Source organism: Aythya ferina (genome assembly GCF_964211825.1).
Source record: "Aythya ferina genome assembly, chromosome: 23".
Classification (NCBI taxonomy): Eukaryota; Metazoa; Chordata; class Aves; order Anseriformes; family Anatidae; genus Aythya; species Aythya ferina.
Genome location: NC_140321.1, coordinates 5564274 through 5588051, shown reverse-complemented (window position 1 = coordinate 5588051; position 23778 = coordinate 5564274). Strand labels below are relative to the sequence as shown.

The following is a 23778-nucleotide window of genomic DNA, read 5'->3' as shown; positions in this document are numbered from 1 at the left end:
GCAGAGGGCACAGCCTGGGGGGGGCTTTGGGGGGGGCTTTAGGGTTTTAGGGGGGACTTTAGGGGGTCCCCGTGCCCCTCCCTGGGGCTCTGGGGTCCCGCACCCAGGTGGGGTTGGGTGAGGGGGGCACCGGGGTGACAAGTGTCCCCCCAGTGTCCCCATGGGGTGCCGGTGGCACCATGACTCTGGCACCCAGTGCCGTGCGCCCCCATCCCATTGCCTCAGCACCCCGGGGTGCTGCCGGTGGGTCCCCCTCTGTGTCCCCATGGTGTCCCCACGGTGTCCCCCCAGTGTCCCCATGGGATCCTTGTGTCCCCCCCGGGTCCCCAAGGTGCCCTCCCAGTGTCCCCATGGGGTGCTGGTGGCACCGTGACTCTGGCACCCGGTGCCACGCGCCCCTGTCCCCTTGCCTCAGCACCCCAGGGTGCTGCTGGTGGGTCCCCCCTATGCCCCACATTGTCCCCATGGTGTCCCCCCGGTTACCCCCAGTGTCCCCCCAGTGTCCCCACAGCATCCCAGTGTCCCCACGGTGTCCTGGCCATTCTGGTGGCACGGTGACTCTGCCACCCAGTTCCCTGCACCCCCATCCCATTGCCTCAGCACCCCAGGGTGCTGCCGGTGTCTCCCCCCCGTGTCCCCATGGCATCCGTGTGTCCCCCCCGGTGTCCCCACGGTGTCCCCCCAGTGTCCCCATGGCCTCCTGGTGCCCCCCCGGTGTCCCCATGGGGTGCTGGTGGCACCCGGTGCCCTGCACCCCCATCCCGTTACCTCAGCACCCCGGGGTGCTGCCGGTGTCTCCCCACCGTGCCCCCCCGGTGCCCCCCCGGTGTCCCCGTGTCCCCCCCCTGTCCCCACGCCGCTGTCCCCGGCTCCCCGCTGTCCTCGCGTGGCCTCCCCTTACATAAGGGCCACGTGGGTGCCCACGGTGTCCCCCCCCCTTGCGCTGTCCCCGCCGGCACCCAGCTGCCAGCCGCTTCCACGCCGCTGCACCCGAGCGGGGCGACGGGGCCGGGGGGGGGGACATAAGGGGGGGGACATGGGGTGACCCCGCGTTTGGGGACACCGTGAGGCCTCCCAGCGTGGCTGTGGTGCGCTGGGGGGGGGCACAGGGGGTGGGGGGGGGGCACAGGGGGTGGGGGGGGTGAGGGGGGGTAATGGGGGGGGGTCCTACCAAGGGGGGGGTCCCATTCTGGGGGGGGTCTCATCCTGGGGGGTCTCATCCTGGGGGGGGCACTGGGAGCCCTTTGGTGCCTTCCTCCTGGCCGGGCCCCCCCCGTGGTGGTCCCGGTGTGCTTGGGGGGGTCTGGGGGGGTCCTGGGGGGGTCCCAGCAGCCCCCAACCCCCCCCAGGGTCACCCAGGGGAAGCTGAGGCTGTGACCCCCCCCCTTCCCATTCCCACCCTATTTGGGATCCCTGGGGCCCGTGGGTGACCCCCACCCCCCCCGGGGTGCTCAGGACCCCCCAGCCCTGGGCCCCCCCCCCCCAAATTCACCCCCCCCATTTCCCCCCCCCATCTCTGCCCCAAATTTTCCCCTCTGTGACCCCAACCCCCCCCCGTGACCCCACGAGGCCCCCCCCCCCCCTCTCGGGGTACCCCCAGCCCTGCCCCCCCCCCCCCCACCCCCTGGACCAAGGGGGGGGGCTCCCCACACCCCCCCCCAGCGGTCATTAACCGGCCGCGGCCCCTTTAAGGCCCCCCCCCCGCCCTTTCTCCCCCTTCCGCTTCAAAGCGCTCCGCTGCCGCCAGGCCACGCCCCCGCCGGCGCCCCATTGGCGGGAGGGGCGGGGCCTGGCGGGCCTGGGGGGCGTGGCCAGCGAGGAGGGGTAAGGCGAGGCTAACGGGGGAGGGGGCGTGGCTTGGAATAGAGGGGGCGTGGCTAGAGCGGGAGGGGCGTGGCTATGAGCGCGGGGCGTGGGCAGCGGTGGGGCTGGATGGATGGGTGGAGCGGGAGGGGGCGTGGCTAGCGGGGAGGGGCGTGGCTAAGGGGAGCGGGGCGTGGGCAGTGGTGGGGATGGAGGGAGCGAGGAGGGGGCGCGGCCACGGCGGTGTGGGCGCGGTCAAGGCGGAGTGGGCGTGGTTTGAGTGGCGAGGGCGTGGTCAGAGCGGAGAGGGCGTGGTGAGAGTGGAGAGGGCGCGGCCAGCCTGTTGGGTGGGCGTGTCCAGCGCGGCGAGTGGGCGTGTCCATCTCGGCGAGGGGGCACGGCCAGCGCTGGGAGTGGGCGTGTCCATCTCGGCGAGTGGGCGTGCCCAGCGCTGGGAGTGGGCGTGCCCAGCGGGGGCGGGCCGGCGCGCGCCCTCCCGCCCTCTCTCCCCGCCGCCGCCGCCGCCGCCGCCGCCGCCGCCGCCGCCGCCGCCGCCGCGCCCGGCCCAGCCCCGCCCGGCCCGGCCCGGCCCAGCCCAGCCCCGGGTAAAGTTTCCCCGCGAGCACATGACTCGCAATGGCCGCTGCCGCCTGGCGCTGAGCGCTCCCCCTTCCTCCTCCTCCTCCTCCTCTTCCTCGCTTCTCCGCTCGGGTCCCGCCATGCAGCAGCCGCCGCCGCCGCCGCCGCCACCCGGAGCCCGCCGGCCGTGAGCAGGTACCGAGGAGCCGGACCCCCCCCCCACCCTATAACCCCCCCCTTTCACCCTAAATCCCCTCCCCGAGCCGCCGCCGCCCCGCCCGCAGGGCCCAGGCGCCGTTTCCCGAGGCCCTGCGGGAGGGGCAGGGCCCGGCGGGTTCCCCCCCCCCCCCCCCCCCCAACTCCGTGCCCCACCCGGTCCCGGTCCCCCCCCCTTTTTTTTTTTTTTTTTGGGGGGGGGTTGGTGGACCCCCCCTTCAAGTCCTTTTGGGGCTCCTGGGGTGACCCAGGGGGTGTCCCCCCACCCCCATAGTTTATAAGGGGGGGGGGGGCTCGAGGAGGGGGTTTTGGAAAGGGGGGGGGTGGGGGGGGCACAGGGGGGTCCCCCCCGTGTGAAGGGGGTGCCCCGGGGGGTAGGGGGTGACCCCCAGGTTGGGGGGGCTGCTGGGACCCCCCCACGTTTGGCTGACCCCGAGCATTGCCCCCGCCCTCCTGGCTGCGTTAAGCCCCCCCCCGTTATATCTGGGGGTGCTGCCCCCCCCCATCCTGCCCCTGGTGCCCCCCAAATCGTGGGGGTCCCCCCCTGGGGTGCACAAGCCCCCCCCTCACCTTGTTTCCCACCCCCCCCCCAGTTCGTACAGGGCTCAGGGCACCCAAATTGGGGCTGGGGAGGGGGAGGGGGGGGGATCTGGGTGCTGCCCCCCCCCCCCCATGATGTGTGGGTGCTGGGGTGGGGGGGGGCACAGCGGGGAGCAGGGTGCTGGGTGCCCCCCCCCTGGGCTGGGCTTTGGGTGCCCCCGGAGCCTCCCTGCATGGAAAAGGGGGGGCCGGGGGGGGGCCGGTGCACGGCCGCCGCTTCCCCTTTTTGGGGGTGTCTTTGGGGGGGGGGGGGGGGGATGAGACAGGGAAGGGGGGGGGCAGCCAGGGTGCAGCCGCTGCCCCAGCCGCGTGGGCTGTGCGGTGCCAGTGAGTGGGGCTGGTTGGCGGGGGGGGGTGTTTGGGGGGGGGGGGGGGGTTGGGGGGCACCTCTGGGTGCCAAGGCTTGTGGGGGGGTCCGGGGGGGGGCAGCGAGCGGTGTCTGTGCCGCTTCCTGGCCCGGCGGGGGCCGTCCCGCGGAGGAAGTCATCCCTCTCCCCGCGGCTGACAGGGCGCTGGCGCGGCGGCGAGGCCGGGGGGGGGGGGACCGGGGAGGGGGCTCCGGCTGCTGCCCCCCCCCCCCCATTTCCCACCCCCTCACCCCCCCCTTTCTGCCTGCATTTTGCTCTGGGGGTGTTGGGGGGCTGAGCCCTGGCCCCTTCCTTGCAGCCTCCGAGCCACGCCGGGCTCTGCGGTGCCCCCCAGGGTGTATTTGGGGGGGGGGGCGCGGTGGGGTGACCCCCCCTTCCCCCTCCCCACCCCCCCACCCCATGCAGCCGGGAGCGCTGGGCAAAACCAGAGCCCCCCCCCAGCCTGCTGAGAGCAGGGGGTGGCCCCCAAAATCCGTGACCTTTGACCTCATTTGGCTTCTCGGAGGGGCGGGGGGGGAGGCAAAGGGTGGTGGTGGTGGTGGGGGGGTGTCCCCTGGGTGCCGTGCGCCGCCCCGAGGTGCCCTCGTCCCCGCGGGGATTAACGGGGGGACGGCTGCGGGGCTTAGCGGGGCCATATGTCACCGGGGGGTGCGCGCCCTGCCCTTGGGGGTGACCTTGGATTTGGGGGGGGGGACACCGGGGGGGGGGGGGGGACACTCGTGGCCCCACAGCTCCCAGCTGCATGACGGTGCCGGGAGCGAGGCGGTGACACCGGCACCGCGGCACAACCGGGGGTCCCTCCGCCCCCATCCCCTGCTTGTACCCCCCTTGGGTGCCACCGGTGCCCTCGGGCGGCACGGGGAGAGCTTTAAGGGGGGGGGCACCCACACCCCCCACACAGCCCCACGGTGTCCCAGCCCGCTTTGTCCCCGCGTGCCCGGTGCCGGTGAGCCCGGGGAGGGCCCCGTGCCGCCGCCTGCCCCGCGGCGCTGGGATTCACCAGCTCGGCGGCTCCGGCTCTATTTATAACCGGGAGGCTGCGGCGCGCCGACGTGCCACGCTCGCTGCGCCAGCCCCGTGCCGCCTGCGCCAGCAGCTCTGGGGACAGTGAGGGGACAGCCCCCACCTTCCCCCCCACCATCCCCCCGCACCCCTTTCCTCGGCCTTTTTTTTTTTTTTTTTTTTTTTTTTTGGGATCCCCGCCGCTGCGTTTTGGGTTTGCTCCCGGTGCCGTGGGGCACCCCGCGGTGGCACCGCCGGGGCCCCCGGGGCTCTGGGGGAAGGGCTGCGATCGTATCTGCGGTGACACATGTGCTGATTACGGAAAATGGGTTAATCTCCCTGCGGCTGGAGGAGGCTTAGCACGGAGAGAGGGGTGGTGAGGGGGGGGGGCTCACGGCAGGGGCCGCGTGCGGCCACCCCCGGCTGCGCCAGGCCGTGCCAGGGGACGCGGCACCGCGACGCCCCCCCGTGCGCCCTGCACCGGGCGGGTGACACCTTCGGGGTGCAGCCCCCGGAGCCCCTAGGGGTGCTTCTGTGCCCGGCTCGAGCCATGGTGCCCCCCACAAACCCCCCCCCCCGAGGCTCGGCACAGCCCGGTGCCGCCGTGCTGGAGGGGAGCGCGAGGGGCACGGTGGCACCGAGCGGGCACGGGCGCACGGCCGCCAGCCCGCTGCGGCCACCCCCGCCGGCCCCGGGCGCCGTGTCCCGAGCGGCCCCGTGCCGCGGGCCGGCGGCGCAGCCAGCTGCACTTGTCTGCCGGCTGTCGCCGAGCCAGAAAGGGCTGTCTGGGGCCGCGCTGTTCCCGGCACGCCGTTCCCAGGGCGCCGCGCGCCGCGTCCAGCGCTAAAAACAACCGGGGGGCGAACCCGCTGCTCGCCGGGATCCCCCCCCCCCCCCCCCGGTGCCGTGATCCAACCCCGGTGCCGTGATTCCCTCTCCGGCACCGTGGCTCCCCTGAGTCCCTCCCCGGGATGCGGGGTCGCTGGTTTTCCCCCCGAGGGTTGGGGCTGCGCCGCGGGGTGCCCACGGGTGCCCTCTCCGTGGGCAGGCGGCAGCAGGGCACCCGTGGGTGCTGCCGGCTCCGGGAGCTGCAGGGCGGGGGGGGGTTGGTTGAGGGTGGCAAGCTGCTGCCAGGCCTCTGTTGAGGCAGCACCCAAGGGTGGCGGGGCTGGCGCGGGGCTGCGGGGCCGTGCCGGGGCCGGGGGCCGCAGTAGGGGCCGGGGCACCTGTTCCCGGGGAAGAATGGCGCGGCGGCTGCGGGAGGTGTAACCGGAGCGGCGCGTTCCCGGCGTAACCGGAGCCGGCCCGGCTGCCACAGGTGGAATTTCAGCGTGTGGCCCCCCCCTCCCACCCCCCCCCACCAGCAGCAGCAGCGGCACGCGGGGGTGCCGGGGCGAGCGCCCACCCTGCGGGGTGGCAGCCGGCGGCTCCGCGGGGCACCCGTGGCACCGGCGAGGACACCGGGCGGCACGGGGTGCCCACTTGGGTGCTGTGCAGCCACAACGGGGCTGAGCGAGCCCGTGGGTGCTCTGTGAGCCCCGGGGTGCAGCGTGGGGGGGCTGGGGTCAACCCCGGCCCCCCCCCTCTCCGTCCTGCCCTGGTGGCTGCGGCGCGTTGCCTGCACCGAGCGCGTGCCGCCGGCCGCGGCCCTGCCGCTGGGCTGGGCATGAATCACGCCTGCCCGGGGACGTGAGAAACGTGACGGTGACTCACGGCCGAGGTGCCGCCAAGGGGGGAAGAGGGAAGGGGGTCCCGGTGTCCTCCCCCCCCCCACCGACCCCATGCCGGCGGGGTGGGCCGGGGACAGCTCTCCGGTTCCCCGGGGTGCCCGAGGACCCTTGGCGGTAGGCGGGGGCCGGCGGCCTCGCGTGTGAGGCTGCCCCAGCCTCGGCGCTGACAGCAGCGAGGAAACCGCAGGCTGCGACCGCACAGCGGATCCGCGGGCGCTTCCTGCCCTGCCCCGTGGGGAGGGGGGGGGGGCTGGCAGCAAGCCCGGCCCTCGCTCTGCCCCCCCCCCCCCCCGTCCTGTGTGCCACGGGGGGCACGGTGCCCGCAGCCCCTTCCCCGTCCGCCGCCGCCGTCGCCGCCGGGCGCAGCGCGGGCACTGCGCACGGTGAGGCTGGGGGATGCGGGTTATGGGGTGGGGGGGCAACACGACTGGGATTTGGAGAGCTGGGGGGGGGCCGTCTGGGAGGGGACCCGGGGGTGGCACTGCCCTGGGGTGGGGGCCGGGGCTGAACTGAAACCTGGCAGCCCTGGGAAGCGAGAGCGGCGAGGGGAAGCTGCGGCCGCGGGCATGCCGGGAAGGGCTCGGTGCCCCCCCAGCGGCGTGGCCCCGCGTGCCCCCACGGTGCCGGTGCAGCTCTGGGTGTGTGTGTTGGGGAGGGGGGGGGCAGATAACGGGGACAGAGAGGGGGGGGGAGGACGGGGACACACGCGTGTGCAGGGCGGTGGCCCCGCTCACCGGCGTGTCACATCCGGGCGCTGGCGCTGCCATCGCCGCGCGCCCCGGCAGGAAACGTGCTGGGGTTTGGTGGCGTGCCGTTGGCACCGGCACGGGGTGGGGTGGGGTGGGGGGGCTGCTGGGAGACCCCCCCCCCCGACCCGATAGAGAGGGGCTGGGGGTGTCACGGTGCCCGCGGGGGTCTCGTGGTGTTGCTGGCCCCAGCGCGCTGCGGTTCGCAGGCGCAGGATGCGGCCCTGCCCTGGGCATGTGTTGGGCACTGCCCGGGGTCACCGCGGGGGGGGCTGGTTTTTGGGAATTGGGGGGGGTGGGGGGGTTCGTTGGGGAGCTCCTGGCGTGCTCGGGGCGTGCTTTGAGCCCTGCTTTGGGGCGATGCTGGTGGGGACAGCGAGACCCCGTGGCCGTGCCACCTTGGCCGCGGGGTCCAGTGGGTGCCACGGCCCCGGGAACAGCTCGGGGGGGGGGGCTGTCCGTCTGTGTGTCTATCTGTGTTCCCCCCCACACCCCGTCCATCCGTCCGTCTGTCCGTCCGCTCCCGGGGGCCGCCCCCGGTTTGGCCGGGAGGATCCTCTTGGCCGCGGGGCGCGGGGCTGGAACGTGGCGCTGGATTCCAGGAAGCTCCGAGCCCCGGCCAGCTCCTGCCGGGGGGACTGGAGGAAAAGGCGCCGGCGAGGGCGAGCGTGGGCCCCCGCCCGGACCCCCCCCCGTCCCCCCCCCCTTTCCCTCCTTATTGCTTCCCCTGGCACAAAACAGGCTTGGGGTCCTCAGGACCCCCCATTTGGGGAGCCCCCGGGGGGTCCCTGCCCCGTTTTGCTCAGCAGGAGGGCACCGGGAGGGGGGGGCGCACAGCTCCAGCTACCCCCAGCCCCCCCCCTTCTCTCCAGAGCCCCCCCCCTTGGGTGGTGCTGGGCCTGTGGGGGTGCCGGGAAGGTGCCCCCCAGGCGGTGGCCGTGCCGCTGGCCTTGCTCTGTCCTTAGGCCTGCGGTGATTTGGGGGGGGGGGGAAGGTTTGTAAGGGGGGGGCCGGGCGCGGGTTGAGTAATTTGGGCGCTGGCGCCGTGCCCGGCGAGCACTTGGCACCGGCAAACATCAACACTGCTTCCCGCGCCGCCCCCCCCCGCCCCTAATTTCCCCCCCCAACCCCTCCCCCAGCCCCCTTTGGGGGCCGCCGCACAATTTGGGGACGGGGTGGGGGGGCCGCAGGTGGCCCCCGCGCTGGGCTGGCACCGGGGTCACTCGGGTGCCGCGGGGGGACCCCGTGGTGCGCCCGTCCCCCCCCTCCCCTTCACCACCTCTCCGTGCCCACCTCCGGTGTTGTCCTGGCTGCCGGCACCGTGCCAGCACCCTTGGGTGCCCCCCACCCTTGGGTGCCCACCCCGGGGGGGGAGGGGCAGCACGTTTGTGCGTGTCCCCCCCTCACCACCACCCCATTGCGGGTGCCCCCATGGATACGGGGCGCGGGCGCATTGCGGGTGCCCTCGGTCCTTGGGGTGGGAGGGAGTTTTTTTTTGGGGAAGGGGGGTTTTTTTTGGGTGGGGGGTGGGGGGGGCAAGCAAGGCCGTGCCCATCCCGGGCCCCTCCCCAGCGCCTCGCCGGGCGGCCCAGCCTTGTTCCTCTGGATCCTTTTCCGCCTCCGCGGGGCCGGGAGCCAGCGCTCTCGGCAAATAAACATCCCCCGCCGGGCCTCGCGCCAGCGCTTAAATAAACAGCCAGCCCGGGATTGTGAAAGCCCCGGGCCCCCCCCCCCAAAAAAAAAAAAAAAACTAAATTTACCCCCCCACACACCCCCACCCCCCTCCCCAGGGTTTTGGTGTAGGGAGGGGGTTGTGGGGTCCCTGCCCGGCTGCGGGGTTCCCACCCGTGGTATGGGGTCAGCACCCAGAGCTCGGCTGGGCGGTGCTGGGGGGGGGGCTGGGGGGGTCCTGGGGGGGTGTCAGGGCCCCCTCCCCAATTAGGTGCCCCCCCCGACCCCTCCACAGCCCCCCCGTCACTCTCAGGGTCCCAGTGTGGTCGCTGTCCTCAGGGGACCCCGCGGCACCCATGGGTGTCCCCCACCCGCGTGTGCCCCCTGTGTTTGGTGCTGGGGGGGGCCTCGCCACCTCCCCCCCCCCCCCCGGGCTGTAAACTGGGATTAGCGACTGGTGCTGCTGGTGTTAATCTGGGGGGGGGGTGTTAATCCCACGGCACGCTGTGCCCCCCCGGAGCCACCTTGGGGCGCGGTGCTGGGGAAACTGAGGCACGGGGCGGTGGGCAGCGGGTTGGGGGGGTCCCAAACTGTATTTTAACCCCCCCCTCATTGTTTTTTTTTTTTTTTTCTGCCCCCCCTCTCCTGCAGCACCCCAGGAGCCGTGGCCGTGCCGGGACAGGCGCCGGGCAGCCCCATGCCCTGCTCACCCCACGTCTGAGCGCCCCCCCCCCCCCCAGCACCGGAGGCCCCCACCATGGCCAGCAACAGCAGCTCCTGCCCCACGCCCGGGGGGGGGCACCTGAACGGCTACCCCGTGCCCCCCTACGCCTTCTTCTTCCCCCACATGTTGGGGGGGCTCTCGCCGCCCAGCACCCTGCCCGGCATCCAGCACCAGCTGCCCGTCAGCGGATACAGCACGCCCTCGCCGGCCAGTGAGTACCAAATTGGGGGGGGCTCTGCTGATGGGGGGGGGTTCTGCTGATGGTGGGGGGGGTCCTGAGGTCGGGATCCGAGCTGGGGGTGCGTGCGGGGACCCCTCGTGTCCGTGCTGCGGGTGCCAGCCCCGTGGTGATGCTCCGGTGCCGGCCCCGCGGTGCCGCTGCGGTGCCGGGACGGTGACGCCGGGCACGGGGGTGTCCCCCCCCCCACCTCAGCGAGCTTTATAAATATATTCTATGTTATAAATTGCTGCAGACACAGGAAAAAAAAAAGGCTGGGGGGGGGCAGAACAACCTCACACGGCACCGAGGGGCTGGGGGGCACCGGCTCCTCGCCGTGGCCCCGTCGGCGCTGCCAGCGGGGAAACCGAGGCAGGGCGCGGGCGCGCTAATTGCCCGGCTGCCTTCGTTAGTGGCCGTGCTTATAACGGCCCTGCTGGGCCCGCTTAGGGGTCGGGGGCTGTTCCCAAAACAGGGTGCTGGCACGGGGTTTGGGGTGTGGGGGGGGGTTTTGGGGTGTGGGGGGGCTCGGTGCCGCGCGCTGCGCTCTTTGTTGGCGCGGCGGCCGCCGGAGGGGGGGAGGCGATGGAGCCGCTCGGCCTCCCTGCTCCTGATTCAATTTCCCCCTGACAGCCTCGTCCATCACGGGGCCGCGGCCGGCACCGCCCCACCGAGCCGGCAGCGTGTTGGGTGGGGGGGGCTTTCCCCCCCCCCCCCCCCCAAAAAAAAAAAAAAAAAAATCCTGCCTCAGTTTCCCCAAACCCCCCCCATCTCTCCGCGCGCCCCGTTCCCGCGCCCTGCGGCGAGCGCCGGCGGGGTGAGGAGGTGGGGGCTAACCCCCCCCATAAAAAAAACTACAAAACCAACAAAAAAACAAAAAAAAAACACCCGGGGGGGGGTCGTGCAGGCCTGGGCAGGGCCAGCCCCGGGCGCTGTCCCCCGCCGGAGCCGCCCCGGCGGCGGTGGGACCCAGTGGGACCAGTTGAGCGACTGGGTGGCGGCGGGTGGGGCCCCTCCTCCGCGCTCGCTCGGGGGCCATTCCCGACGCGCCGCATTGTGGGAATGGGGTGGAGGGGGGGGGGAGACGGGGGGGGCACTCGTCCCACCCCCCCCCACCCACCCCCTCCTCCTGGAAGGGGCTCCGTGCCTCAGTTTCCCTTCGAGCCCATCCGTAAATTTGGAGAGGCACCGGGGACCCTGGGCGCGCTCGGGGTGGGTGGGGGGGGTCCAGTTGGATGTGGCCCCCATGGGAACGGCCGGTGTTCCCCTGCGGTTTGGGGGGTGCTGGTGGGGAGGGTGGGGGGGCCGCAGTGCCCCCCCCGCAGCCGCCAGCCCCCTCCCCGTGCTCCCCAGCCCCCCCGCAGCCCGCCCGCGCCAGATGTGCTGCAGCTGCAGGGCCGCGGGGCCCATCCAGCGGGGCCCTCCCGGGGCTGCAGCCACCTCCCGGGGGCTTGGGGGGGGCGGTTTTGGGGCCGGGGGGGGCCACCGTGGGGCACCCCAGGATCCAGGCTGGGCATTGGGATGGCGGGGGGGGGGCTGGATGTGTCCCCCAGGGGTGCTTTGTCCTTGGCACTACAGCGCGCATGGCACAGGGGGGGGTTCCCTGCTCACCCCCTCCCCACTTATGGGTGTCTGGGGGGGCGCTTGCACCCTTGGGTGCCCTAGGGTTGCGGGGGGGGCACAGTCTTCGGGGGGGGGCACGCGGGGGCGTGCAGACCCTCCTTGGAGGGGGGGGCTGGCAGGAGGAGGGCGCAGGCGCACGTTTGGTGCAGAGGTGGCGGCGGCGTGCGCGCTGCGGCGGGGGCGCGCACACGCGCGTGCAGAGCCCCCCCCCTCAGTGTGCGTGCCCCCCCCGTGCCGTGTGCGTGCCCCCCCCCTCTGTGTGCGTGTGCTCGGTGCTGAGCAGCGGGGGCGCGCTGCTGCTGCTGCTGCAAGGGCTGCGTCTGCGCCGCCAAAGGGGGGGGTCCCCGGGGGTCCCTTTTTACAGGGGGGTGGCGTGGAACCCCCTGGGATGCTGCTGGGGACCCCCCCTCCCCAAATCCATCCTGGTTCCCAGGGGTTGCCTGTGGGAAATTCGCCCCCCCCCTAGATGGGGAGGTGGAAAGGAGGGGGCTCGGCGGCCCCCTTATCATGTCCCCCCCCTCCTTTTAATGTGCCCCCCCCCCGTTTTGCTGTCACCCTACCCGCTGGCTCCGGTTTCCTCCGCGCCGCAGCCGCTCCCCCGCAGCGCCCCGTTAATTAATTAATTTTTTTTTTTCTTTTTTTTTTCTTCTTCTTAAAAATTAATGAGCAAAACGTGCTCCCTGCGGGCCGGGGGCCGCGGGCGGGGAGCGCGCGGGGGCCGGGGGGCCCAGCTCAGGGCAGGGGCTTGCTGGGGGGGGGAGCTCCTTTCTTTTTTTTTTGGGGAGGTGGGTGCAGGATGGAGGGTTTGGGGGGGGTTCCCTGATGTCCCCCCCACCCCTTTTTTTTTTTTTTTTCTTTTTTTTTTTTCTTTTCCGCCCCCCCCCCCAGGCTGGGAAGATGGATGGGGGCTCGGCGCGGCGCCTGGGAAAGCCCATTAAGGAGCGGGGTTTTCTATCACTGTCACGGGCGGGTCGGGGGGGGGCCGCCCGGGAATGCGCCGCGCTCAAAAAGCCGCTGAAGGGGATAAATGGGGTCTTTTGAAGGGGGCAGGCGGCGAGGGGGGGGGCACCGGGGGGCCCCCAGGTGCTGCTCGGGGGCGCTGCGGAAGGGAAAAGGGCTGGGGACCCCCAGCCTGGCTGGGAGGGGGGTGTTTGGGGGGGGGGGTTGGGGGGTCCTCGCCACATCCCCAAAGCTTGTGTGGGGTCTGGGTGGGTGTGAGCCTGTGCACCCCATGGTGACCGCTGTGGGTATGGGGTGGGGGCCTCCGTGTGCCCCCCCCCGTGGGATTTTGGGGGTCCCCCGTGGGATTTGGGTCTCCACCTTGCTCCCATCCTCATCCCGCCCTCCCCAAAACCCCAGGGCCGTGGGGGGGTCCCCGTAGGGGTCCCCCCGTCCCGTTGGCCCCGCAGAGTTGCGTGCGGGCGCCCCCCTCTCACCCAGTTCCTCCCGGCTTCTGCATTACGGCTTCTATTTTTTAAATTATTTATTTATTTTATTATTATTATTATTTTTTTTTTATGATCTGCCATTCTTCCTGTTGCCGCCGCAGTGGGACGGGAAGCGCTGCCCGGCGCGGGGCGGCCGTGGGCGTGCGGGGGCGGCAGGGCCGGGACCGTGGCTGCACCGTGGCTGCACCGTGGCCGTGCCGTGGCCGTGCCGTGTGCTCTCGTGGCTGCACCGTGCCCCGTGCCGTGGCCAAGCTGTGCGGTGCCGTGGCTGTGCCGTGGCCCCGAGCTGTGCAGTGCCGTGGCTTCACCGTGGCCGTGCCGTGGTTGCACCGTGGTGGTGCCGTGTCCGTTCTGCGTCTGTGCTGGGTCCATGCCGTGGCCACGCCGTGGCTGTGCCGTGGTGGTGCTGGGGCCGTGCCATGGTTGCGCCGTGTCTGTGCTGTGTCCGTGTTGTGTCTGTGCCGTGGCAGTGCCTGCACCGTGGCCGTGCCATGGCCACACCGTGTCTGTGCCATGTCCGTGCCCTGGTGGTGCCCTGGCGGTGCCGTGGCCGTGCCATGTCCACGCCGTGGCCGTGCCGTGGCCGTGCCGTGGTGGCGGTGCCGCGTCCCGCCGGTGGCAGCCCGGTTGTGCTTGGCGCGGCCGAGCCCAGCAGCCATTTGTCACGCTGGCTGCAGGAAGTTGGAGCAGCGCTGGGCTTTTGTTCCCAAACCTGCTGGCTAAGCACGGCCGCCGCCGCGCTCGCTCTTGCACAGACACACACACGCCTCCGGGCTTTTTTTTTTTTTTTTTCCTCATTCTCTCTCTTTTTTTTTCCCTCCCTCTCCTTTTTTTTTATTTTTTTTTTAGGGGGGAGGCTGGCAAGAAAAGCCCCGGCTGCTCACTTGCTGCCTGGGCTGAGGGGGGGGCCGCCCGTGGGCCGTGCACGTGGGTGCTCACACGCGGTGGTGCCCGCGAGGGTCTGGCCTTGCACACGCGTGTGCCCTGCTCCTGGCATGTGGGGGGGGGGCTGGGACCCCCACCCTGGGTGCTTGGGCATGGTTCAGGGGGGTTCCCTGGTGTGCACACACACACACGTGTAGGTGGGATGTGCACACGCAGCCACACGGCGAGGCCACGCGTGCCCAAAAATGCGCGTGTGCAATGCACGGCTGGGGCGTGCGTGTGTGCAAGGCGTGCACATGGGGTGGGCTGTGAGCTGCAGGAGTGCACACGTGTGTGCATGCGTGTGTGCAAGGCGTGATCCATGAGCTGCAGGAGTGCACACGCGTGTGTGTGTGCAAGGTGTGCCCCGTGAGCTGCAGGAGTGCACACGCGTGTGCGCACCGCGTGCCCTGTGTGCTGGAGTGCACACGTGTGTGCAAGGTGAGTCCTGGGTGCAGCAGGAGCACGAACACGCGTGCACACACACACACACGTGTGCACACACACACACACTCACACACGTGTGCACACGCGCGTGCAGGGGGCCGGGGGTCAGGCCGAGGTGAGCCCTCCCCGTTGGGTTCAGGCGCAGTTCAGCCGCATGCCATTAGGCAAATCAGCCCCGGCAGCCCCCGGCCCAGCCCCCCCCCCCCCCCCCCCGGAACCCCCCCCTCTCCAACCCTATCCCCCCCTCGTCGTTGTCCCGGGCTGCCCCCGGGGCTGCGAGGAAGAAGAGGAAGGAGGAGGAAGGAGAGGAGGAGGAGGAGGAAGGGGAGGAAAGGGAGGAGGAGGAAGAAGAGGAAGGAGAGGAAGAGGAGGGAGAGGGGGGAGGAAGAGGAGGAAGAGGAGGAGGAAGGAGGGGAAGAAGAGGAAGAGGAAGAAGAGGAAGAGGAGGAAGGAGAGAAGGAAGAGGAAGAGGAGGAGGAAGAAAAGGGGGGAGGAAGAGGAGGAGGAGGAGGAGGAGGAGGGGGCAGGGCAGCCCCGCGGCGCGCAGCGGGTTAAAAGTGGGGGGAGGCGGCTCGGGAGGGCCCGGAGCCGCAGAGCCTTCCTCCTCCTCCTCCTCCTCCTCCTCCCCTCCCCTCCCCCTCCCCTTCCTCCTCCTCCTCCTCCTCCTCCTCCCTCTCCTCCCCCGGCCGTGCGCTCAGGGCGCACACCGCGCTCCGCCGGGGCTCCTCCGGGTGCGCCCCCCCCCCCCAGAGCTCCCCCGGTTGCGCCCCGGGGGGGGCCATGGCGGTGGCAGCGATGCGAGGGGCTCCCGGGGGGCCCTCTCGACCCGGGGGGGGGCTCTGAGAGCCCCGGGGCCGCCTCCGCCGCCCCCCCCTCCTCCTCCTCCTTCTTCTACTCCCGGCCGGGAGAGCTGGGGGAAGGGAAGGGGAGGGGGGGGGCCCCCATTGCGCGCCCCCCCCTCCTTCTCCTCCTCCTCCTCTTCCTCCCTGGGCCATGTACGAGGGAGCGGAGGTGGCGGGGCTGCCCCCCCCCCCCGGCCCCTTCCTCCGCATGGATTTCTACGGGCCGGCCCGGGGCTGCCTCCTGCCGGACAGCGGCCCCCCCCCGCCACGGGGGGCTCCGCGCCGCGCCCCCCCTTGGAGCAGCTCCGGCCGCTGTAGGTACCGCGACCCCCCCCCCACGGGGAACACCCCTCCCCCCTCCTGGGATCCCCCCTCCCCATCCCGGGATCCCCCCCCCTCCCTTCTTTTCCTGGGACCCCCCCCCCCTTCTTGGAATTTCCCCCCCCCCCCCACGGGTCTGGGGGCTGCTGGGGATGGGGAGGGGGTCCTGAGGATTGGGGGGGGCTGGGGGCTGGGGGGGGGGCTGGGCAGTGGGTGCTGAGCTCGGGGGGGGGGTGCTGGGTGCGGGGGGGGGTGCTGGGTGCCGCCAGCTCGGCCATAAACCCTTGCCCTATTTCGGGGCCCATGGGGCTGGGCGAGTTTGGGGAGGGGGGGGGCAGCAGCAGCCTCCCCCCAGCCCTTCCCATGAGTGGGGGCCCCCCCTTGGCAGCGCTGCCCCCCCCCTTGGTGTTTTTGCTCCCCCCTAAATCCGGCTGTGGGGACCCCCCCCTCACACCTCGCCCCCCCCCAGCCCTACAGGGTTGGGGTCTCCCTGACCCCGCTCCCCTGCCCTGCATGGGGTTAAAATGGGGGGGTCCTGAGGGTCCTTGGGGGGGGGGCACAGCCCCTCTGTGTCCCTTGGGTGCCGGGGGGGGGCTGCTTTTTGCAGGCAGGGGTGGGGGCAGCGCTGCTTTGTGCCTCCAGCACGTGTGCGAGGGGGGCTGCTGGGGCTGGGGGGGGGGAGCGTGTTGGGGTGGGGGGGGGCCCCATGGTGTGTGCCCCCCCCCCCCCTTCACCCAGCCACCCTGGCCCGCTGCCATGCCCGCTGATAAGGGCTCGGGAAAAGTCCTGCAGCGCTCCACGGGACTTTCACCCCCCCCCCCCCGATAAGGGCTGTGGGTGGGGGGGGGCTGCTTCGCTCCTATTTTTTGGGGAGGGGGGGGGGGGGACACACAGGGCATTGCGCCCCTCTCCGTGCCGCCGCTTCGCCCTCCCTGCAGCAGCACCCGCTGCTTTGTGGGGTACGGGGGGGGGGGGTCCTGTTGGCTGTGGGCCCCCCCCCCTCGTATTTTGGGTTGGGGGGGGGGCAGTGGCTGCCCCCATTGTCTCGACCTTTCCGCTCTTATCGGCGGCGAGCGCGGCGCGAGGGGGCCTTTGTCTGCAGCCGGGGCTGCCGCGGGGGCCGGGGCTGGGGGGGCTCCCTGCACATATTTTCTGTGCCGGGGGGGCCACCTTTAGGGCCCCCCCGGAGCGCTCAGGGCGTCCCCAGCTCCGTTGCCGTGCCCTGATCCCCCTTATGGGGTGGGGGGGGGTCCCATCCCTTCCATCCTCCCCCCACCCCGGTTTTGCGTGGCGGTGCCGGCAGCACCGGGAGGCTGCGGTGCCCCCCCCAAACCCCCCCCCCCCCCACTTTGGGCCCCCCCCCCCCCGGCACCGTGACCACTGCCGGCCCCGGGGGCACCTCCGGGCTTTGGTCACCGTGACCGTGACCCCGTGGGCAGCGGGTGCTGGCGGGGATCCCTGGCCGGACGCCCCGTTCCCGACGTCACACCGAGGTGTCCCCAGCCCGCGGTGCCGGGGGGGGGGGACACAATTAAAAGGGGGGGGGGGGCAGCCAGGCTGTGCCTCAGTTTCCCCCAGGGCTGGGGTTGGCCCCGGCGCCGTCTGCTTGGCGTGGGGCTGTGGCGCTGGCGGGGAAACTGAGGCACGAGGCGGGTCCCCAGGGTGCGGGGGGGGCACCTTGGGTTTATATAGGGCTGTGTCCTGCTGGGGGGGGGCCGTGTCCTGCTGGGGGGGGGGTTATAGGGTCCCACGGGTGTGGGGTGTCCCCCGCTGTCACCTTGGTGAGCCGGGACGGCTGGTGGCACAGGGTGGGGGGCACCCCAGCACTGGGGTGGGGGGGGTTACTGGGTGAACTGGGCCCCCCCCCAGTGCCTGGGGCTGGGCACCCTGCAGCTCCTGCCCCCCCCCTTTTTTCCCCCCCCCCCCCCCCCTTCCCCAGGAATTTGGGGCATGCGGGAGCCTTATCTGCAGGCAGCCTGGGCGGGCGCCCACCGGGCCCCTCGCTTTGGGGCTCGGCCTCATGGCACGGGGGTGGGGGCACCCAGCGAGCCCCCCCCCACCCTCCTGACCCCCCCCATTTATTGTGCGGTGCCACCGTACCCCACCGGGTGCCCCCTGGGGACACCCACCCCCACGATGGGGCGCGACGTCCGTCCGTCTGTCCGGCCGTGGGGGCGCTTTCCCACGCTTGGGGCGGGGGTCTCAGGGTGGGGGTGTCCGGGGGGGGGGTCTCGGGGTGCCCCCCAGGGCCGGTGGGGGCCGCGGGGCGGAGGCGGGCGCCTTCACCCGCCCGGGGATGCTCGGGAGCTGCAGCATCTGGCGAGCAGCTGGGGCCGCTTCCTCTCTTACTGCTGCTGGGGGGGGGGGGGAAACCGGGCCCCCCCCCGCTCAGGAGGCGGTGGAGGCGGGGGGGGACACAGACACAACCCTGGTGTCCCCAGCAGCCCCTCCTGGCTGCGTGCACCCACCCCCATGGGAGTGAGATGGGGGGGGTTGCGCCCATCCTGTGCGCTCAGCACCTTTTTTTTTTGAGGGGGGGGATTATTTTTTTTTTGCTCTGCCCCCCCCTTCAAGGCCTGACAGCACAGCAAGGGAGGGGCGCGTGGTCCTCTCCCCGCTGGCACAGCCGTGTCCCCGTTGCGGGTGGCGGTGGCCGGGGATTCCCGCAGTGCTCGGAGGGGGGGGGGGGGACACACATAGGGACGGGGGGGGGGGGGGGGGCTCCCACCTCGCCCCCCCCCTCTCCCTTCCCCTGCGCTCAGCCCATCCAACCCACGGGGAAGTTCTTAAATTATAGAAAAGAGGCGATCAATTATGGGCGCCGCGCGCGCCGTCACCTTCATGGCTCCGCTCCCAGTGGCAGCGGGGATTTATTCCCTGCCACCCGCCAAGCTCAGCCCTGGCCGTGTCCCCCCCCCCCCGCCCTCTACCCCCCCACCCCAAGAACCCAGCCCCTGGCCCCCATGGGGCCCCCCCTCCGCCCCAGCCCCAGCCCCGCGCCGGGGGAAGCCGTGATCCGCCCCGGCGCTGCGGTGCTGGCAACGTCCCCGCGGTGCTGGCAGCGTCCCCGTGTCCTCGGCAGCCAGGTCGAGCCGTGCCGTGGCTGGGGGGGGGGACACACGCTGGCTTTCTGGGTGGCTTTGGCCCTATTTGTGCCCCCCCCGTTTGTCCCCGGTGCCGCGTGCGCCCCCGACCTTGGTGGTGCGCCCCGTGCCACCGGCACCCAGCGGGACCCCGCTTTTGGTGCCGCGCCGGGGTTGGGGACCCCCATGTGCTCTTCCCACCGATCTGTGGCGTTAGGGTGCAGCCCCCCCTCACTTCCCACGACCCCCCCACGCCGATTCCACGTGGCTCCGAGCCCCCCCCCTCGTCCCATCCCGTCCCACAGCACCCGGTGCCGCCGGGCGATCCCCGGTGCCGCGGGGCCCTTTGTGGGGCGCAGCGCGGCTGGGGCTGGGGTGCGGGGCTGGGCTCCCCCGCCGGGCCCGGCCTTTAATATCCTGTCTGACTGGTTCACTTGGCTCGGCCCTGACGAAAAACATTCGCAAACATCCTGAGGAGCCGGGGAGCGCTTAACCCGTGCCTGGCCGCCCCGGCGACAACAGCTGGGGGGGGTTTCGGGGGGGTCCCGGGGGTGCCCAAGGCGACGGGGCGCGTGCCACCAGGATTTGGCGCACGCAGCCGGGGCTGCTGCAGCACACGGAGGGGGGGGTGTGGGGATGAGGACGGTGCTGTCCCATCCCGGGGGGGGGTGGGCGATGCCTGCAGCCCCCCCCCGGGCCCTGCACGCGTGCGTGCCCGCACGTGCGAGCGAGTGTGCGGCGCCGGGCCCCTCCCGTGCAAAGCGGAGGGGGGGGGGGGCCACGAGGCTGCCGTGCTCCCTGCAGACGCGATCAAAGCGGCGCGGGGGGCTCCTGGGATGTGGTTTTTCTCTCTTTTTTTTTTTTTTTTTTTTGTCTTTCCCTTTTTTCTTTTCTTTTTTTCTTTTTTTTTTTGTCTGCCTGAATTCCACATCGGCTCTGCGTGGCCTGGAAATGTCAAGTTGCATCTTCCCAGCTCGCCTCCTCTCCCCGCCGGCCCCGTGCCGAGCTGGGGAGGCCCCCGGTGACCCGTCCCCACGGCCGGCCAGCAGGATGGGGGCACAGCAGGGCTGTTTCAGGGGGGGTTCCCAACTTGGGGGTCCCCTTTTCCTGAGCGTTTCTCCTTCCCCGCAGCCGTGGAGACGCAGAGCACCAGCTCGGAGGAGATCGTGCCCAGCCCGCCCTCGCCGCCGCCCTTGCCGCGCATCTACAAGCCCTGCTTCGTCTGCCAGGACAAGTCCTCGGGGTACCACTACGGCGTGAGCGCCTGCGAGGGCTGCAAGGTGAGCACCCGGCTGGCCCGGGGGGGCTGTGCCACTCTGTGCCATGCCGTGCCACGCTGTGCCATGCCGTGCCATGCCATGCCATGCGCCCTGCCATGCGCTGTGCCGTGCCATGCGCCGTGCCACGCGCTGTGCCGTGCCGTGCCATGTGCCGTGCCATGTGCCGTGCCACACTGAGCCACGTGCTGTGCCTCCGGGCGCTGACGGGGCCTTGCGGGGGTCCCCAGGGCTTCTTCCGCCGCAGCATCCAGAAGAACATGGTGTACACGTGCCACCGGGACAAGAACTGCATCATCAACAAGGTGACGCGCAACCGGTGCCAGTACTGCCGCCTGCAGAAGTGCTTTGAAGTCGGCATGTCCAAGGAGTGTGAGTGCGGGGCGGGACGGGGACGGGGACTGGGACTGGGACTGGGATGAGGACAGGGACTGGGATGGGGACAGGAACTGGGATGGGGCCAGGAACTGGGACGGGGCTGGGGTGATCCCCCTCTTGGATGCAGCCAGGGGGGACCCTGTGTGCCGTGGGCAATCCCAGCCGCCCCCTTGGTGTCCCCCCCCAGCGAGGGGTGTTGGGGGGGGGGGGGACACGGGGGGAGCCCCCGGGGGCTGTGTCAGCGCCCGCCCGTTGCCCGGGCGACGCGTGATGGATGATGTCAGAGATAAATGACGCCGATGAGGCCTCCTGGCGTCTGCGTGCCAGTTGTCATGGTGCCCGGCTGCACCCCCCCCGCACACCGCGGCATCGGGGGGGGGTTAATAAATGGGGGGGCGATGCTGGCTGTGCATGGAGGGGGGGCGCAGCTGCCTCGCCTGACCCCCCGTGGACGCCCCCAGAGCCCTGCCCCATCTGCGTGCCGCTGGGGGACCCCCACCCGGGGCTGGGGGCACTGCTGGGCTTGGGGGGCAGCACCCCGGGGGGGCTCCAACGACACCTACAAGGGGTGTCCCCCCCCCCTGCCAGCTGCCTGCGGTGATGAACGGCTGCGATTCCCCCTCCCTGGTTACCCCGGCGCCCCCCTCTCCTCTCCACTTTATTGGATTTCGCTGCATGGCCGTGAGCGATCTCCCCCCCCCATCCCCAGCAGCCCCCCCCCCCCCGCCCGCCTGATGGATGCGGTGTCGCCCCTAATCGCCTCCTAATGACTGCAGGCCTTTTATTTTAATTTTTAATATTTTTTTTTTAAAGTGAAGCCGCGCGCCGCCGGCCGTTTGTCAGCGCGGCGGATCCGGCGGGCCGGTGATGGGGGGCTGGATGGGGGGGGGTCCCGGGGCTGGGTGCGGGTGGCGCTGACCCTAAAAATCCATCCCCGCAGCCGTCCGCAACGACAGGAACAAGAAGAAGAAGGACGTGCCCAAGGCGGAGTGCTCGGAGAGCTACATCATCACGCCCGAGGTGGAGGAGCTCGTGGAGAAGGTGCGCAAAGCCCACCAGGAGACCTTCCCCGCCCTGTGCCAGCTCGGCAAATACACTACGGTGAGTGCCGCCGCGGGGAGGGGGCTGGGGGGAGCTGGGACCACCCCCCCCGGGCACCCCCAGCCACCCCAATCTGACCTCCCCGCGGCGGTCCCGCAGAACAACAGCTCGGAGCAGCGGGTGTCCCTGGACATCGACCTGTGGGATAAGTTCAGCGAGCTGTCCACCAAGTGCATCATCAAGACGGTGGAGTTCGCCAAGCAGCTCCCCGGCTTCACCACGCTCACCATCGCCGACCAGATCACCCTCCTCAAAGCCGCCTGCCTCGACATCCTGGTGAGAGCGGGGACGGGGTGGGGAGCACGGAGGGCGCACGGTGCCCGCAAGGTGCTGAGCACCCCCGCTTTGCTCCCCAAATCCCCCCCCTGGATCCCCCTCCCTCAGATCCTGCGGATCTGCACGCGCTACACGCCGGAGCAGGACACCATGACCTTCTCGGACGGGCTGACGCTGAACCGCACGCAGATGCACAACGCCGGCTTCGGGCCCCTCACCGACCTCGTCTTCGCCTTCGCCAACCAGCTGCTGCCCCTGGAGATGGACGACGCCGAGACGGGGCTGCTCAGCGCCATCTGCCTCATCTGCGGAGGTGGGTGCCCCTTTGGGGAGGTGAAAAGGGGGCTGTGGGGTTGCCCACCGCGCCCCCAGACCCAAAGCTGTGCAGGAGAGACCCTACAGAAACAAGCCAGCCCCCTCCCCAAATTGCTGACCTACCCTTCGGTGCTCTGCTGGGGGAGCTGGGCCACATCCGGACCCCCTGCGTGGGTGGGGGGGCACAACGGGACGCACGCAGGCCCCCCCGTAACCGATGTTCCCCCTCCCTCTTGCCCAGACCGCCAGGACCTGGAGCAGCCCGACAAAGTGGACAAGCTGCAGGAGCCGCTGCTGGAGGCGCTGAAGATCTACGTGAGGAAGAGGAGGCCCAACAAGCCCCACATGTTCCCCAAGATGCTGATGAAGATCACCGATCTCCGCAGCATCAGCGCCAAGGGTGAGCGCCGGGGAGGGGGGGGGGGAGGGCGGCACCCAGCTGGGGCTCGGCGTCCTCAGTGGGGAGCATCCCTGGGGCTCAGCATTTTGGGGAGGGGTCACTCGTCCTTCCCCAGGGCACAGCAGCCTCCGGGGTCCCCCCCCCAGCATCCCCTGGGGACGTGTCCCCGTGTCCCTTCTGCCCTGGAGCTGCTGAGGGGGGGGAGAGGAGCGGTGTGGGGGTGGCACCGTGGGGGTGCCGGTTTGGAGTTGCTATTTTGGGGGTGGCAGTTCAGGGTTGCAGGTTTGGGGGCGCCTATTCAGAGGTACCACTTCAGAGGGGCAGGTTTCGGGTTGCTGTTTCGGGGGTACCAGTTTGGGGTTGCAGGTTTGGGGGTGCCCATTTGGAGGTGCTGCTTTGGGGGTGCCAGTCTGGGGTTGCAGGTTTGGGGTTGCCCATTCAGAGGTGCTGGTTTGTGGGTTCCATTTGGGGGTACCAGACTGGGGGGTACCAGTTTGGGGTTGCATGTTTTGGGGTGCCCATTTGGAGATGCTGGTTTGGGGGTTCCAGTATGGGGGTGCCAGACTGGGGTTGTGGATTTGGGGGTGCCTGTTCAGAGGTGCTGCTTTGGAGGTGATGGTTTTGGGGTACCAGATTGGGGTTGCAGGTTTGGGGGTGCCCATTCAGAGGTGCTGGTTTGTGGGTTCCAGTTTGGGGGTACCAGATTGGGGTTGCAGGTTTGGGGTTGCCCATTCAGAGGTGCTGCTTTTGGGGTCCCAGTTTGGGGGGAGGGGGGTGCCACCACCCCCTGACCCCCCACCCATCACCCCGCAGGCGCCGAGCGGGTGATCACGCTGAAGATGGAGATCCCCGGCTCGATGCCGCCCCTCATCCAGGAGATGCTGGAGAACTCGGAGGGCATGGACACGCTGGGGGGGCAGCCGGGCAGCCCCCGAGCAGGCAGCCTGGGACCCCCCCCGGGCAGCTGCAGCCCCAGCCTCTCGCCCAGCTCCAACCGCAGCAGCCCGGCCACGCACTCGCCGTGACCCGCGCCCGGCGCACACCAGGACAGAGCCCGGCCGCCGGCACAATTTGAGGGTGGGAGCAGCAGGGGGGGGGGATGTGCCCAGCTCCCCGGCTCAGGCTGCAGCCCCCCCAGTGGGGACGGACTCCTCGCAGCCCCCTCAAAGAGCTGGCACAGCCCCGGGACCCCCCCCCCCCACCCCAAACCCCTTTTTCCCCAACCGGACCGGACCCAGCGGGGAGCAGCGCCCACCCCTGGCCCTCTCCAGCCCCGGGGGGGCTGCGCAGTGCTTCGGTTGAGTTACATTTCAGGGGCATGGGGACCCCCCCACACACACCCCGGGGCTCTGCCACGACCCCAGGGACCCCCTCCCCGACCCCATTCCCCCCCCCCGGCCCCACCAGCACCAGCACAAACGGGATCGCGACCACAGAGCCACCGCCCCCGTCCCGTCCCAGTCCGGCGGGGAGGACCCGGCCAGACCCCGCACGCCGAGGAAGCAGAGTCATTTAAAAAGAGAAAGAAAGCAAAGTATATATATATAAATATCTATAAATATCTATAAATACGTTTTAAAACCTTTGTAAAAGTTTGGAGGGGTTTTTAGGCCTGTGCAGGTGGAGGGGGCACGGCGGGCGCTGCCGGGGAGGGGGCTGGGAGGGCGAGGGGGGGGAGGGCACACGA

At 71.1% G+C, this 23778-nt stretch overlaps 1 protein-coding gene and 1 long non-coding RNA gene across 4 annotated transcripts in view; both read left to right on the top strand.

Annotated features, from left to right (window-relative positions):
* Positions 1 to 2332: 2332 nt before the first annotated feature.
* Positions 2333 to 23683, top strand: RARA (retinoic acid receptor alpha). 3 transcript variants are annotated; one of them, XM_084496378.1, is made up of 9 exons: positions 2338 to 2577; positions 9367 to 9650; positions 19476 to 19624; positions 19852 to 19993; positions 20940 to 21100; positions 21200 to 21376; positions 21485 to 21689; positions 21933 to 22091; positions 22905 to 23683. In XM_084496378.1, the coding sequence occupies exons 2-9, from the start codon at positions 9473 to 9475 to the stop codon at positions 23114 to 23116; spliced, it is 1383 nt and encodes a 460-aa protein (XP_084352504.1). In that variant the 5' UTR covers positions 2338 to 2577; positions 9367 to 9472; the 3' UTR covers positions 23117 to 23683. The 3 variants fall into 3 exon arrangements, with proteins under 3 accessions (XP_084352503.1, XP_084352504.1, XP_084352505.1); XM_084496377.1 differs by having other exon boundaries at positions 2333 to 2577; positions 20940 to 21376; XM_084496379.1 differs by lacking the exons at positions 2338 to 2577; positions 9367 to 9650 and adding an exon at positions 14828 to 15254.
* LOC311422890 overlaps positions 4355 to 23778 on the top strand; it is a 62264-nt gene continuing 42840 nt past the window's right edge. Inside the window, exon 1 of the long non-coding RNA XR_014685522.1 lies at positions 4355 to 4385. This is a non-coding gene — a long non-coding RNA (uncharacterized lncRNA). The remainder of the gene's footprint in view (positions 4386 to 23778) is intronic.

Excerpts from the sequence above, each read along its gene's own strand:
- RARA (XM_084496377.1), top strand. The coding sequence starts at position 9,473 with ATGGCCAGCAACAGCAGCTCCTGCCCCACGCCCGGGGGGGGGCACCTG. Across the intron at positions 9,651-19,475 it reads CAGCACGCCCTCGCCGGCCA|CCGTGGAGACGCAGAGCACC; the intron begins GTGAGTACCAAA and ends CCTTCCCCGCAG. Across the intron at positions 19,994-20,939 it reads AGTCGGCATGTCCAAGGAGT|CCGTCCGCAACGACAGGAAC; the intron begins GTGAGTGCGGGG and ends CCATCCCCGCAG.